Source organism: Lipotes vexillifer, unplaced genomic scaffold (genome assembly GCF_000442215.2).
Source record: "Lipotes vexillifer unplaced genomic scaffold, Lipotes_vexillifer_v1.1 scaffold361, whole genome shotgun sequence".
In the NCBI taxonomy this organism is placed as follows: Eukaryota; Metazoa; Chordata; class Mammalia; order Artiodactyla; family Lipotidae; genus Lipotes; species Lipotes vexillifer.
In genome coordinates this window covers 433,658-450,627 of record NW_006787562.1, presented here as the reverse complement: position 1 = coordinate 450,627, position 16,970 = coordinate 433,658, and the positions used below count along the sequence as shown (strand labels likewise).

Sequence of the window (16,970 nt, the reverse complement as noted above, 5' to 3'; positions counted from 1 at the left end):
CGAATGTCAAAAGTCACTTGGTCTAACTCTCTGTCCAGCGCTTGAATCCCTTAGATGAACTCGTCAGCTACTTCCTGAATGCATCCATGTTTGAGGAACTCACCACTCTCCATAGCAGGGCATTCCACATTTGGACGGCTCTATTGATTTGAAAGGTCTTCCTTTAATTCAATCAAATCCACCTTCCCATAACTCCACTCTGGTCCTCGCTTGAGAGTGAGCTTGGCCAGCCACTGAGTCTCCACTCCAAGGAAATAACCAACCACTCAGGAAAATGGCACCTAGGCCAAAACTATAAGGTTTGGAAAAGCACAAGAGAAAGCCTACTGGAGCAGAAAGACTAATAGGTAGAAGAAGGCTTGGACTATTCCCATGGCCCTGAAAGGCAAAGTCAGGTTACAGATTCAGCATGGGATGGATTGCAGGAGCCCCTAAAACTTCAGCTGTACACACATCAGAAAATCGGTGGAAGGCAGAGGAAAACAGAAGCTGCAGCCTTTACTTCTTGGGGGTTCAAACTCTCATACCAGGAAGAAAAGAAGGAAAGGAAGCATCTGGAGAAAGCTGAAGCTTGGTCCAGATTTAGTAGACCTCACGTGATGAGCAGCACCAGTCTCCATAGGAGGGACTGGTCTTATGGCCAAAGACCTTGGCTTCTCCTTAGAACTTCCTACTTACGCCACTAAAAAGCATCAAGTCTCTCTGCCTCAGACCTGGCTCAACCCTGCCCATGAAGATTTAAGCCATCTCTGCATTCTTGGAAGGGATGGTGGCTCAGAAACACAGAGGGAGTCTGGGACAGTCCCCCATTATGCGGGAAGAGCAAGGAAAAATATGAAAAAGAAAAAAATCTCTCTTGCACATGGGGAAGGTGACAAAACAAGACAATAGGTTAAGGGGAACAGATGAAGGGAGGGGCCTCGTCACCATAACAACAAGCCCAACAATTCTGAAAGATGGGATTTTTGTTTTTCTTTGCACCTGCCATTCTTCTCAGTACCGTCACTCTCCCCGCTCCTGGCAGAAGATAAGTTGTGAGTTTTTAACACCCACCAACAAGCTGCCTGGCTCTGGGGAGTGCAGCTGCTAAGGGAGGGGAAGCGAATGGGGTCTCCCAGAGGGTGCTCAGGAGACTAGGATTCTGTCTTTCGCCTCCCTGGTCAAAGCTAGGAAGCATGTAGCTTCCTCATGAAACATGAACATGGCTGTTTGTACACAAATGTGTCAGAAAGTCCCCTCTTATATGGATACAGAGGAATCAGAGCTCTGGTCCTTAAATAAAAGGAATTTTTGTTCCTGCCCCAGGATACCCATTGTATTCCAACAGAGGTAGTCGAAGAGAGTCATTAACGGCAGCTCAATGGAAGGCTATGGCCTTGGGCCTCCAGGAGAGTGGGAGGGAGATGCAAGAGGGAGGGGATATGGGGATATATGTATACGTATAGCTGATTCACTTTGTTATACAGCAGACGCTAACACAACACTGTAAAGCAATTATACTCCAATAAAGATGTTAAAAAAAAAAGCCAACGGCACACATAAGGAAAATTAGAAACCTTGCCTATATGTAAACTCCTCAACTATGTGGGCTAAGAAGACACCAAGATCAGCCCTTCATTCTAATCCTATCAAATTATGCCAAATTTAGACAGTAGGGCTGCCTCTAAGTTTGCTTTCTGACACTGGTGGTGATAGGGCCCAGGTGCTCCCTTGATTCTAGAGGTCTTCCCAGGATTGTGTGAACATAAAGAAGGATCAGTAGCACTGTGTCCTGCAAGAGGTGGCAGTGCCCATACCATCTGGCTGCCCTCTTTGTGTGGCATATGTCCCCTCACCAACATACACTGCCATCACCATGGACCAGAGAGACCTCCTTCAGAAGTGAGGGATGCTCTCCACCTCCAGACATAATCAAATTCTCAGTCACTGGAGCTTCCTCCTCCTGCAGATACATAGAATATGCCTCCTACTCTCACTTCCCTATGAAGATCTGACCATACTTCCTTCCAAGATATATTAGAAATGGACATTCCACGTTTTACATTCAGGGAGGCAGATGGCCTCTTAAGGTTTTTTGAAGACAGTAACAAAAGAAAAAGATGCCCACCACTCACTTATCCTTGAAGACAATCCACAACCAAAGTGAACTTGAAAAGACCATGAGGAAGGAAACAAAAACCACTTTGGTGACCAGGAGGCAAGATGCACTTCAGCTATTGAAAGGCTGATCAGCTGGTGAAGTCAGTGGGACTCAAGCCTTTCCTCCCGGCCTTCTTGTCTACCACCTTCCCCCAGGCCTGCTCCCCATCCATTCTCTCTGAGCTTCACTGTCAACCACTCTTTTCTAAAGTGTGAGCTGATAAGATATTAACATGCGTCCCCACCACACAGAAGAGTTTTATAGGAACTTCTATAAACCATAAGTCCTCCAAGAACTCTAAAGATTTACTTTCCAGCAGAATTACAGAACTCCCAAACAACGGAGAGGGAGACATTTTGAGCATTCTGAAAAATCAGGCCAAGTGGGAATTTATTTGTTCAGCCAACTCTTGAACCAAGCACCCAACTCATTTTTGCACATTTCCTTTATCAGGCCGTGATACCAGAGGAGGAGAAATTCTACCCCTTTGAATAATCATTTCCACTGCTTCCAAAGCCAGACTATGCCTTGCCAAGTGTAACCCATATTCAAGAACCATCTGCTTAACAATACAGGAAGCCACCAGAGGGGTATGCTTTAGATAATCCTACAGCTCTGCTGGCCCAGGCTGCTTCTGGAGAGGGAAGGGATGCTGCTATTTGCCAGCTGCAGTCCCCAAGCTCAGCCCTGCTGAATCCTGTACAATGCACCAAGTAGAACTAGGGCACAGGCCACTGACTTGGTCAATTACTGACCCCTTTCCCCACGCCCAGATTCCAATAGGCAGATGTCAGAGGAGTCCCTAGGATGTGACATTTCACCTTTTGCATGGCTCGCCTACAACCCCACCTGAAAAAGAACACATGGAGAGATGTAAAAGCTTTATCCCACCCAGTGCCACCAACCAGCCTACCAACCATGCCATGTGCCTGTGCCAGATGAGGCGTGCATTTCATTTTAATTTGATGAGAAATTTGTACCTGAGCAAACAATATAAACAAAGGTGTTCGAGCCACTGTGACATCTGGGGATGAGTATGCTTCTAGGATTTAAAGATGTTCTCTTGCCTGTGTCAGGAGTTTGACTGATCCCCCTCTCCCCAAGCCATTACCTTCTCCCATGACCAGCAGTTTTGTTTGGTTGTTCTCACCACCTGGAGAGATGTTGTCCCTCAGTCCCCCACTTTTGAACCCCAGTAGAAGTGACAGAACTCAGGGATGGTCTCACTAACCGATGACCTTTCTCAGGCTCCACGAAATGAGCTCTGTCCACCTCCTACTGAACGTGGACACTTGTCCCCATGACCCTAGCGATTAAGTACCCTGTTCCACGATCCTGTTCATCCAGAACCAGTGCAAGATCTTTTAGCCCAGGCAACAGAGCTTTCTAAATTCAGCTACCCGAGTCTGCCTACAGTGTTTTTCAGCAAGCACCTCCACGAGAAAAATGACTCCAATTAAGCATAATTATTAGGATTTAATAGAGCCATTTTTCTATCTCAGTGCCTTTTTTCTATTACAAGCCCCACAGTTTTCTTTTTCCCTCAATTGGGACTCAGCACAGTAAGTTAAAGGTATACATTTGTTGATCTTTATTATACATACAATAACTGTCTTATTAAATTGAATTCAAATGCACATCTAGGAGAAAGTTCATTTTAAGTACCAACTCGCAGAAAAACACTCATAGGCATAAACAATAAGCAAGGCCAATGCGTTGCTGAGCAGCCATGGGGTTGGGGGGCAGGGACTGAGCTGAAAAGGAAAGGACACAGTTTCCTGAAAGAATGGAGTAAGCGCAAGCGTGCAGATCTTGGTAGAAGCTGCCCTGACTTCTTGTGTCATTTCCCACCCTCAAACGTGCACTGGGGAGGAGGAGAAATCTAACTATACATTAAATGTAAACAGGGATGCTCGAAAAATTGTTATACACACATATGCTCGCACATGCATACATTTTTTCCTGGGAAATGTTTAACACGCTGTCAATAAATACAAAGCCTTTCCAACTATTGTGAATGTTAAACAGGGTGATGGGGTTGAGTGTATGTGTGTTAAAATGCTGTTTCTTGGATGGTCTCTAGCTCCTTGGCTCACTTGACTCTCCCCCCACCCCCTCCTCTTCCTAGGACAAGACAAGCGCTCTGAGCCTCAGCAATGTGGCCGGCGTGTTCTACATCCTGATCGGAGGACTTGGACTAGCCATGCTGGTTGCCTTAATCGAGTTCTGCTACAAATCGCGTAGTGAATCCAAGCGGATGAAGGTGGCATCGTCTTCCCAGGCCTTTTTCCTAACTTGTTCTGTGATACAGCTGGGTTTTCTGGGAGTCCTTTTACTAAAAAGGGTGGGGAGTGGCAGGAGGTTGAGGTCAACCCGAGGCATGGGATGACAGGAAGCTGTTCTGAGGAAGGTGACGGGGAAAGACACAGCGGTGAGAGAAGAAAGAAGATGGCACGTGTCAGGGTAAACATAAGGCCTGAGAAAACAAATGCGTCAGCCAGAGATGGGGGGCTGAGATGAAAAGTTAGCGGTTAAGTGGGCATTCAAGATAGTGTGAGGCAAGAGTGACTGCTACAAAGGTAGATTCTCCCTGAGGTCACGTTAACTGAAGTGTAGCTCCCCACATGGGGTGGGCTGGGGGCGGGTTGGTATCCTCCCTCTACAAGGTGGATGATCTTGCCATGCTCGGTGAGGGAGGTCTTTTCTTAGCCACCATATGGTAAGGTGGACTTTGGCAAAGAGGATCATGCCCCCAGAATGGTAAGCACATTAATTAGATGGCCCCAAACTACATCAAATATAGCTGAAGGCAACTAACTGGAAAAGAGAAGAATTATGGACGATATGAGAGCTGTCTGTAAACACATGAAGATTTTTCAGGGGGGAAAGAAAACATATTAGTTCTGTGGGGTCCCAAAGTATACAACAAGAACTAAGGACTAAAAGCTATGGAGAACAGATATGAACACAGTAAGTGAGATCTACTTTGCTTTCAGAGCTACCTACCCCAAAATGGGATGGATCATCCCAATAAGCAGCAAGCAGCTCATCACTGGAGGTATACACATAGAGGCTGAATAATTCTTGACAAGGCTATAGATTCAAACATCCAAAGGAAGTTTGGATTACATGACCTTGAAGGCCCCTCACATGTCATCATTTAGTTTCAGTAAGAAAATATTTTTGGAAGGAAGTGTTCTTCATGTGAGCAACACATAAGCAAGACATCGTGAGGAGGAAGAGAGCACTAAGACGCAATCTGTAACCGTCAGCATTTTTAACAAAGAGTGACACAGAAAAACTACCCAGGGAACCAAACTGTGACACAGAGAGGAAGGCCTATAGGGATATCCGGGAGGGAGGAAATGGAGGAGGCTTCTAGGAAGAACCAGAAATTAAGTGGAAGGACAAGTGGGATTCAAACCAACAGAAGTGGAAAGAAGCACAGTCATTCTGAGCAATGAACCCTAGGCTGTTACCTTCACTTGACTAGACTAAGAGGACTCATCGGTAGGATTTGCTCTCCTAGAATCTCATGCTTTCCACCCATGCGCCTTTATGCAGGTCAATCCCTCTCCCTGTCTTCTGTCCCATAGGACCCATTTAAAAGGCAACTTCCCAAGATATAATAACAAGGAATAATTAAGGGATGGTAATGTGATGGTATTCAGCCGGGGAACCTAGGAGCACCTCCATCCTACCCTTGACCAGGTCATTCAAATCCAGGTCCTCTCAGAAAGGACAAAGCACAGCAAAAGCATGGGCCTCAGATCCTAAACGTGGTATAGACCTCCAAGGAGCTTGGCTGGACACAACAAAGTCTCCTAGAACCTAAAAAGCTTTCTTTGCCTACTCCATCCAAAACATAAGCCTAAAGACTCTCCTATCTTACTCTCCAAAGTGAGGAAAGTTTACTCCAGAGGCAGCAAGAGGAACAGGAGACGAACTGGGTGAACACAACTTTTACAACCCTCCAAAACCTTCCCCATGGGCCATGACACAAACCAGTGTCGCAGGATTGGCCCAGTACACATCGTAGGAACTCCCCTAGAACATACTGCAGTGTAGGGTCTAAAGCAAGGCTCTGGCGACTGAATGTCTGACCACAAATCTTGCCTGTTCCTCATGTTAACTGTGTCATCTTGAACAAGTTTCAATAGCTCTCTGATCCTCCTTTCCTATAAAATGGAGCTAGTGGTAGTACAGACCTCATAGAACTGTTGTGGTTTTTATGAAAAAATTGATATAAAGGGCTCTGCAAAATGCTTGGGCCATAGTAAGCTCTCAATAAATAATAATAACTAGAATTTATAATAATAATATATTATTATTAGTGGCCAGCTACAGCCTCCTTAAGACTTCCCTTTTATAGCCCCTACTTATATGTCCTAGGCTTTTTTAAGCTATAGAGATTGTCAGTTCCTTACGGTAAGAAGGTGTGTCTGATTTCTTTTTGGACATCCCACATACATAGGGTATTAGTAAAAATTAACATGGAATTGTATCTAGAGAAAATCTCTTGGGAGGATGAAGTGAGGCATTGGAAGGAGCTGCTGTTAGGTTAAGCACACACAACCATCAAAACCGCCCAGCCTGGAAGCACACACACCACCATCCAAAGTGCTTTTGCTCCCATCTGTTTGTACTCCCAAGATCTGATGAGACCAGGCATCCCCAAGCAGGAAAGCTGGACTTCTGGCCCTTACTATGGGATGACCATGTCCCACTAATCATAGTCAGTGCCAGGTGGTGGTACCAGGGTGGATAATGACTAAGATCCTCTTAAACCTGTACAATGTTGACCTTCACTGCTGAAGTCACAACATTCAGGTAAAGACAAGGATCCTTATAAGAGGCCAGTGAGTCATGTCACAATGTCTGGGAGACATTCTCACCCTTCCCTTTCCAAAGAAAATATCGAATTTCTCAGGAGCCAACATCAGGATCTCTTGGAATCATTAATGCAAGGTCTTTCATCACAATCTTCTAGAGTTAATTCCATTGGTTGGCATAACTTCTGTCCAACTCCCCGAGGATCCTAATAGAATTATTAATCTTCCACCTGCAGAAAAGATGCCTCTACGGTCCTTATTAGTTAACCTAAACCTTAATTTTCAAAGCTCCATCAACTTCTCTCTTAGCCAGAGGAGATAAGTGATCACATTCTGCTTGCCTCTCAGACTTTCCATGTTTGCAGTTCTCTTTATCATTCTGTACTTTGCCTTCTCCAAAGGCAGATTAACTCTTTCCAGAAGTGCAGCCTCCAGCCTCACACAGTGGACCACAATGACAGTGGTCCAGGGCCTTTGGCAAGAATCTTCCCTCCCTCTTTCCTTAGTCACTGTATGTGGCCAACTCTTAAGACCTGGAGCCCCTAAACCTAGTTCATGATCAGCCTCCTACTTCTCAAGAGTGTGTAAGGAGCCCTTCCCCACTCTGCATGAAAAAGAGAAGAGGAAGAGGGGGTGGAAAAGAGAAAGAAGGGAAGGAAGGCGAGAGAAGAAAGGAAGGAATAAAGGAAAGATATCTTTTCAGTAACTTCCATGTTCAAAGCACTTTATATAGCACTTTATATACACTTTCATTAACCCTGTTCTTGCAATTCAACAGATGAAGAAATACGGGTTCAGAGATGCTAAGCAGTTTTTCCAACAAGGTCACATAAGCTCGGAGCTGGAGGAACAGGAATTAGACCTCCAGCACGGCCCCTGAAAAGCCTGGGCTCTTGGTACCAGCCAAGCTACTTCTCATAAATTTCTCTCTCCTCCCCAACCACATGGCAACAGATCATTCTTATCACCTACTACCTCCCGTCAAAACCCCGCCCACAGTGCAGAGACAAATAAGATGCAGCCCTTATCCTTAGGTTTGCCTGATCTAGCCGTTGAGGCCATCCATGGGATGTGATCCTTTGCTTGTGCTTTATTGAGACCCTTTCCCCTTCGGTGTCACACGAGCAGGACACAGAACAAGTGTCACAGGGATGGTGGGAGGGCACCCTGCAGGCAGTCCTTCCACAGAGACATATGGAGCACCACTGCCTGCTAGGCATTGATTGCTCAGCACTGGGGATACAGTCAGGAACAAACCAGGCACAACTTCTGATTTCAGGAAGCTGAGAATTTAATTGGAAGACAGAAACAAGCAAACACGTATATGTTCAATGAGTGTCTGAAGAAAAAGGTCCATGCTCTCAAGTCCTGATCGGGGAATGGAGTCTGGCGCAGGACAGACAGACTTCCCTGAGAAACTGATGTTTAACAGACTTGAAACAGGAAAAGAATTAACCAGGGGAAGATAACTGCTACCAAAGGATGCACAAGTATCACAGAGCCAAAGACCAGAACTCTTGCCCAGAAATGAGTGGAAAGCCAGGGAGACTGGGCACAGGAAGACTGAGGGAAAAGGAGAGCATGGGATAGCTGGGGACTCAGAGGGGGACTTCAGGCGACCACAGCATTTCAGTATAATTGAAACTGTCATACAGTAGCAAAAATATAAAACCCAATACATACTCCAAATTGAATAAAGTCTCAGATGCCCTGTCCCTCCCCTCTGCCCAGGAAAACAGACAGGAACCTGAGCCCTTAGTTGATATTAAGGATAACCAGGGTGTTTATTATTCACCACCTTGCTCCCCCAAAGAAATAATCCCCAGCCACTCCCACCCCCAGGAGAGCCTACTGACTTTTCATAATTGTAGTGGCTGTGCTAACACGGGCTGTGTGGAAACCACACAATGAGGCTTTGCACATTTCCCTGCAATTAACGCACAGCTGAGTGATGTAGTCAGGCGGAGGAGGGGGGCAACCTCCACAGCAGGCAGTCCCTCTGGCTCTCAGCATGCATGCTAGGATGAGGTCATCACCCAGGGCTGAGCTTTTTAGGCTGTTCTATGACATGCAGAGGCTGGGCAGACTTTTCTTAGAAAAGCAAGTAGCTGAGAAGTTAGGACGTAATCACTGTTGGAGAAATGAGTCTCTGAAGCACCAACTTGGGGGACTTTGAGGTTGGACTTTTCACTCACCCTTTTCTCCCTGAGTATCAGTTTCAAAAACAACTTATAAGGATGAACTTAAAGAATGGCTGGTATGTCAAGGATGGACAGAAGAGAACCTCAGTTCCTAGAGGCAAGCGGAGAAATGACATCAGCTTATGACTGGTTAGCTACAGGGAGGGAGGAGGACACAGTCAGGAGGTCATCCACTTTGACCCTAGGTCACAGATAACTGTAACTTGAAGCAAGTCAGTAACAAGTCAGTTTCTCTATAAAGTGAAATCAACTCCATCAGTGTATTTCCACCTTGCTTGTGTATTAAAATCACCTGGGGAGTTTTTAAAACTCCAGATGTCCAGGCCACACACCATACCTATTAAGTCAGCATCCCTGGGGTAGGTCTCAGGCATCAGTGCTTTTTTTCCCCAGAACTCCCCAGATGATACCAACGAGTGGCCAAGTTTGAGAACTAGTGGAATAGTCATTTTTAGCAGTGCTTCCCATGCCAAAGTTTTGACTCTATTCCTCCCTTCTCCTGAGATTAAAAAGAAAGCCAGTAAGTAGGTAATCCCCACCATCAATGTCAGTATGGAGTCAGGGACCTCTGAGAATCCTTCACCTTCCTTGAAAACCAATTCTCAATGACGTGAACTTGGAGGGTTTTAGCTACATGCCTGGCTAAATTATCTCAGATTTTGATAGGCACCAACAGATTATGACACCAGCCTTCTCCTTTCAGGTGAATTTGTCAAGTACCACCAACTTCCAGGGAGTATTACGGAAATAGGTGAGACCTTTTGAGAAACAAAGCCCAGGGTGATCTGTGTGAACTTTAAACTTTTTTTTTAATTAAAGGGGTGTGGCAAAGAAAAATCAGAAGATAGACATTCCAAGCTAATCCATAGAAGGTTCCACACTGCCCACACACAAAAATAAAAAGTTATTTTCTTTTCAACATTTTAAAAGTGAGAATAAGTAACCATGGATTCCTCATGTTGTCTTTTCACATTTCCCCCATAGAGCATCACAGTGGTGTTTATGTGACCTTGACTTAGAAGAATGCTATCCAGGTCACACTTCCACTTCAGTGAAGGACAACCAGGCAGAATGTAAATAAATCACATCCAGGAGTCTGAAGAGGAGACAGAACCCATGTGGGTGGAGCATCATATGGGGCAGATCTGTCTGAATCATGGATTTTTTAAAAGAAAGAATATTTTAAAACACTGTCAGAACTGCCAGTAATAAGAGGATCCTCCCAGCATAGTATAGCAGAAAGAGTAACAATTCGGTCAAAACTGCCCTGTTTACATCCGTGAGGCCACAGCAGGTTGACTGATTTCTCTGATCACTAGAATCATGCCAATGTGCAAAAGAGGAAGCCATCAACTTTTTGAGAATGGCCCTACGTGTTTGGCTTTTCTTAGACAAATTCAAGGATATCTGCTGGGCCTCTAACAACATGCTAGACACGCTGGCAGGTAGCTAAGGATTGAGAAGACACGGCCCTTGCCCTTCTCCAGACATTTAGTTCTCTTAAAGAAGATGGACGTTACATACCTGAAGCAGAATCATTGCGAGCGAATATATAATGCATGAGTACTGGAGGGGTGGGGGGCAGGACTTGCTGGGGCAGTCTAAGACAACTCCAAGGAGGTAGGAACAAACTGAGTCTTGAAGGATGGGTAGGTTGATCTTAGAGAAGGAAACCTCTCAACTCATATACCCCTCAACTCATTCTCCTTTGTGTTGATTCCCACCAAGAAACTAAGCCCTACCTCAAAATTTCTATAGGTATCTTTCAACGGGAAGCTGGAAGTGATAAGAAGAGGGTTTAAATTTCATGTCATGTAGTTTCTTTCGCGAAAGGATCTTGGAACAGAACACTTCCTCTTGTCTAACAGGATATGGTTCTAATTACAGATTGTGGTCTTGAGCATTCTCTCTAACTCATCTGATCCTGGGGTGGCCACTGGAGTTCTTTTCACATCTAGAATTCCAACGTTCTAGAAGTCACAAGCTTTCACAAATCAGTAGCACTGATCTGACGTGTCGGTTTAGAAGTACAGGTTACATGTGCTGACGGGAAGCAGATGACGTGCAGATATTGATCTTTGGAATTCATTCTCACTTTCTTTAGCACATGCTTCTTTCCAATTACATTATGCTGACTGTATTATTCAAACAAGTCTGACATTCCCTTAACACATACTGCTAGAGGTAGGATAGCATTTTTCTCTGATCAGAGGTAGTTTTAAATTTTCAGCTAACAGTGATACACCCTCAATTTTCTGTTAACATTTCAACTCATTTTTCATGCAGTATAGTACCATTCTTGCTAATAAAATCAGTAGGTGCACAGATAATTACATTTTGACAAACATGGAGATTTAAAAGGTCTGGAGAGATAAGGAAACAAGCACAAGGTCACATAACTAGCTGATGTCAGAACCAGGGCTAAAACCCAAGTTTCCTAAACCCCATTTCTAGAGTCTTCTACTTGGTCGTGTTGCTATGTTTTTTGTCATCAATACTACCATGGATCTGTTGTACCTTTAGAAATCACAGAATATAAGAACAGGAAAGGATCTTAGAGATCACCCAATCCAGCACACCTTACTAAACCAAGAGCACGTGAGGTCCAGAGAGGGGATCAGACTTGTCCAGAGCCACAAAACTGTTTTGTGGGTTCGAGGGAAGTCAAGACTAGCATTACGCACTTGGCAAAAAGTTGGATGGGGGGGAGAGTGGGTGACATTTTAAGTCCAGTGTTGACTCACTCCCCTTGCCAACCTCTGCCAAGGACCTGGGGAAGAACCCCCGGTCCTCCTGAAAAGGGTTTCTGCTTGATCCCACAGCAATCCATCAATGAAGCCATACGGACATCGACACTCCCCCGAGACAGCGGGGCAGGAGCCAGCGGTGGCGGTAGTGGAGAGAACGGCCGGGTGGTCAGCCATGACTTCCCCAAGTCCATGCAATCGATCCCCTGCATGAGCCACAGTTCAGGGATGCCCTTGGGAGCCACCGGATTGTAACTGGAGCAGACGGAGACCCCTTGGGGAGTATGCCCAGGCTCCCCCAGTTCCATCCCAAACCCTTCAGTGCCAAAAACAACAAAATGAAATGCCACCGCCACCAACCACCATGACCACAAGGAGGATGATTCAACAGATTTTCCTGAAGAATTGAGAAAACATTTTGCGGCCCATTTTCCTTTTCTGATGTTCTTTCACCCTTTTCCGTTTGCTAAGTGAGGATGACAAATAACACTGTACTGCAGTAAGGGGAGAATAACCCTGTTACATAGAGCCTGTGTCTCTGAACGTGCAGTCACTGGCACGCTAATGAGGAAGCTGTCCTGTTTTCTTTGAATTCGGTTATTCATACGTCTTAGTGTGTGCACTATATATTTTGTCGTATTAATATCCATGGTTTGCAGGTTCTGTTAGGCCCCTTCCTTTTCCTTCTTACTCCCAACTCCCTACCCATCCCACTTTAGTTTAGTTTTTAGTTTCGTTTTCAGATTGGAGATTCAAGATTCGTTCCACCTGACAAGCAAGCAAAAAGGAAAAAAGCAATTTTCAAACGAATTCATCATGGGAGCTCTCCAGATTCCCCTCCACACCTCGGCCCCAAGCCATGGGTGGAGACCGACGCTGTTGGAGGAGTGGGCTGCCTCCCACACACAGGGCACTGCCTAGGCACTGATTTAGTTGAGAACACGTATGAAGCGACTCAGACCAGGGTGGCGGAGAAGGTAAAGCCAGGTGTGCAGTCAGAAGAGGACTCGTGAAGTTACTGCCAGAGGCTCAGATAAAGCTTCTCTGAATGTGTAACAGCCATTCATAGGCCTTAGGTGGAACAGTGTGCTTCTTAACAGAGTCAAGCTCAGCCATGAGAACTGTGTCCTTCTGCTGTGCTCAAGCCCTAAAGGCACTCTGGTGGCTGAAGGGCAACTGGCCTCCTGAACCACGTAGAGCCTTGAGAAGAGCTGACATCCAGGGAGATAGCACCACTGATTCTCACCTGTCATTTGCTTGACATCTGAGCAGGAACCCCATTGTAGAATAGACTCTCTCTTCAGAGCGTCTAATGTAGGGGGGAAATGTTATACAAGCTAAATGCAAAAGAAAGCTGATGGAAGAACTATGGAAGAGGAAGCTTCATCAAAGCCCACAAGCAATAGAACCTTCCACGGTGTGCCCTGTCCTAAGATTGAGAGACCAAGTATGAAACTTAAGAGTTTTGGTGACCTAGAAAACTTGAGTTTTTATGTCCATACAAAAGTGACGTTTTAGCAGGTAGCCAGATAACTTCCTGTCATCTTTAGAAAGTAAAATGCCCCAGGCTGAATGATTTGAAGGAGGATAGGGAGATAGAATACGTTGATAATAACACTAGGGGACCTTAAGATTCCTGACCCCAACTTCTCACCCAAGGAGGCCAACCTTCACCCTGGCTAAGAAAGAATGAGGACGCTGTATTCCAATGACCAGAATCAACAGGCCCATGTTTGTGACTACAACCTGAATGAAAACAAGATTGGAGAAGTGACAGGGTTTATGGAGAGAAAACCAGGCTGACTACAACTTTGGCTGGGGTCTTGGGGAGGCGGGTCCAGGCACATAGCTATCTTGGAGATCCCAACTCTCATTCTTGGTGCAATCGGCTTCCAGCTCTCCAGCAGCCACTCTCCTAGGTACATGATTCAGTGTGCGCCATGTGTCATCCGCTCTCATTGATAACCATATTCTGGGTTGTTCCCTTACTCCCTACTTCTATCCAGTCTCTCTGCTACGGGTTATCATTAGCAATTGACAAACTAAAGGTTCTGGAGCCTACCTACAAGTGGAGGTAGCATGACTGGCTTCATCTGTGGATTCTCTCTGTGGACACTCACCATCTCTATGTCTCTTCCATCCTCCTTTCATCAGCCATAGCAAAGAACCATCAAACTCTTTGCCCTTTCAACTCAAGTGTTGTTGTTCAGTCTCTCACGTGTCAATGTGGGCATGGTACGTGAAGCAGGACCCTCAAGATGGATTGTCACTTTTTGCGACTGCCAGCTGGTGTCCTCCCCATCCCTTGACCTCTCACCAGATCCTTCCCAACCCTTAACCTACCACTGCAGAATCTGATATGAGCCACCATTAGGGAGTCTGCGTTTTGGAGGAGTTGGAAATAACCCTCTACCATCAACTTGCTTCAAAGACCTTTTGCCTTTGGCCTGGTAAGATGCCTCTTCAGCCAGTGAGCTCGCCAGTAACATGATCTGATAGGAAGAGACCACCGATGCTAGAAATGAGGGTCTATGCTATGTGGGGGTCCAAGACTCCAGCAAAAGATGTTTCTCATCGATGGAGGGGTGATGGGGAAAACAAAAGTAAGAAAAAAGTTAACTTGTATTATGTATTTTTACTACACTTTTCTTAAAAATAGAGCAATGGGAAAACTCTGAAAGAGACTGACATTTTTCTCAACAGGAATCCATACTTAACAGTTCTGGCTTTCATTAAATTTTGCTCTTTGGTACCTGGGCCTTTTATTTAACATCTCTATTTGTTTTAACTCTCTTGGCAGATGTGTGAAAGGATTTTTGCTTGATCAAACACTAAATATTTTTCTTGGTTCCTGTTTTTCTTTCAAATAACCAGGTTTTTTTTTTCTTTTGGTATTTGCATAAAATGAAAATATCACCAAGAATTAAATCACTGTGGATCCATTATCTACTTTTCATATTTGTCCATTCCATTTTTGTGCCATTTCTGAAGCCAGAGCTCTAAACTGTTATTTTCTTATTGCTAAGCCTAAGTTCAGTGCATTTTTAATGGTGACCAGTACTCCTGACTCACAAACAGCTCTTCAAACAAGTCATTTCAGATGAACTAGATCATTGTGAGTTATTCATCCAAGTAAGATAACAGCAACAAAAAGACAGAATGGTATTGGTTTTCAAGGGCCATGGTTCCAATTGCATAAGGAACAGCGCTCAACTTGCAGTGGTCACGGTACCCCTAGGGAACTGGATGGCTCACAGGGGATGTCTTCCAGACATCCCCAAGTTGGAGTCCAGGTATATTTGTAATGTGCAGGTCACAACCAAAACCAAATCCAGACCAGCCTTATAAATAGATAATCTTGGCCCTCAGACCACATGACCCCCCCTTCCTGCCTGAAATCTATTCTTCCACTCATTTGTTGACACTTAAATACCAGTGATTAAGAACGGCTTCAAGTGCTTTCTTTCCCAGAGGACTCTGCACATTAGCAGGGGTCAGAGGTGTCAAATAACAGTGGCATTTCAGGCAGCGACTGCCATGATTTAAAAGGGCTGGGGGAAGGGAAAGAAGCTAGCAGACTTGTGTGAAGCTCCGGTCACTGTTCAGACCCACCTGCAGTCACCTCCAGCATCTAGGGTGCTTCTGAATGAAGAAGCCCTTAGCACCAGCTGCCACGTGGAGAAAACTGATCTCTGTCACCTTACCATCAAATAGTTGGAATAATGATCATAATGGCTACAAGAGCACAGGTTACCATGCATTGAGCACTTACTATGTTAAGCACACTTCATATCTTCTATCTCATGACAGTGGCCTGCTAAGAAATGAGGAATCTCAGACTTAAAGGGATATCACAACCTCCTCACAGTCTCGTAAGTAACAGAGCCGAGATTCTGCCTGGAATCCAAAGGCTTTACGTTGCTCATCTCCCTGTTAACCAGGTCATGATACGTGGTGGACGGGAAAATCACAGGCAAACAGTTCTCTGCCTCCCTGTAATACTAGAGCAACTGAAAATGGAATGGTTCAAGCTACACCTGCCACACCTTTGGGAAAGCCAATCTATCCTCTTGGGGCATGAGCGATCACTAATCCAGACAGGATTAGCCCAAAAGGAGAAGGGGAGGAAGAGTCACTTTGGGCTCCTCTAAAATAGATCCAGGCTAAGAGCAGCAAGCAGGTTGGAAAGGGGACTGAAAAGCAGATCCCCTGCAAAATAGTTGGCTCAGCCTGGAGAAGGATCTTCATGGCTGTTCCGGGAAGTGGAGCTATAGCTTTCTGTGCGGACAAGACGAGGATCAGTTCTGGGACTAAACAAGGAGTGCCCAATGGTCAAAGTATCCCCATGGTAGGATCAGGCTGCCCCTGGAGTCGGAACAAACCCCAGTTGAGGAGATGCCACTGGTGTGAAAGCTGAAATATACAGCCTCTAATGTTCCTTACTTTATCTTTGCACCTTTTACAGTCCTGTTCAGGTTATCTGCTGAGTAACACTCTGATACACGCTAAAAGGGGGTCAACAAGGCCCTACACAAATGGGCATGAATATCACTAAAATAGTGTCAAAAATCAACTTGTCCTTATCGAGAGACAAGATGGCAAGTTCCTTCCTTACCAAATGCTAATGTTCCCTCTAGGAAAGCACATCTACGAAGGTCCATTCCTATCCTACACGCCAGATAAGAAAACTGAGGTTCTAGAGTAAGAAGCCACTTTCTTCGCTCCTATCAGATGACTAGAATAACATTTTCTCCCTTGGGATCATGGAGATTTGACTGCCACCTGGTAACCTGGGTTCTAGTGTGAGTCTGGCCACTGACAAATAACCCTAATATAGTGCTTTGTAATTTTCAAACAAGTTTTGTTTCTTGAAGTTTCCAGATCACACCCTGAGCAGAGAAGTAATGTACTAGAGTGGAAAGTGGCAAGGCCAGTAGATGAGATCAGGATTCACAATATCTGGCCTCTCCTCCTGCCTTTTCAACCTAGGATAAGAAAATTAACTACCTGAGCCTCATTTTCCTATCAAAGATATGGGACATCTGGTGTC

The 16,970-nt window shown here is 45.1% G+C and overlaps 1 protein-coding gene across 6 annotated transcripts in view; it reads left to right on the top strand.

Annotated features, from left to right (window-relative positions):
• The window catches only part of GRIA1 (glutamate ionotropic receptor AMPA type subunit 1), a 313,635-nt gene extending 298,770 nt beyond the window's left edge, over nt 1-14,865 (top strand). For 4 of the 6 annotated variants that reach the window (XM_007460314.1, XM_007460311.1, XM_007460312.1 and 1 more), the window contains 2 exons: nt 4,269-4,403; nt 11,975-14,865. In XM_007460314.1, the coding sequence (XP_007460376.1) occupies nt 4,269-4,403; nt 11,975-12,175 (336 nt within the window). In that variant the 3' untranslated portion in view covers nt 12,176-14,865. The remainder of the gene's footprint in view (nt 1-4,268; nt 4,404-11,974) is intronic. The other 2 variants (XM_007460315.1, XM_007460316.1) reach the window with 2 other exon arrangements.
• The last annotated feature ends 2,105 nt before the right edge of the window (nt 14,866-16,970 follow it).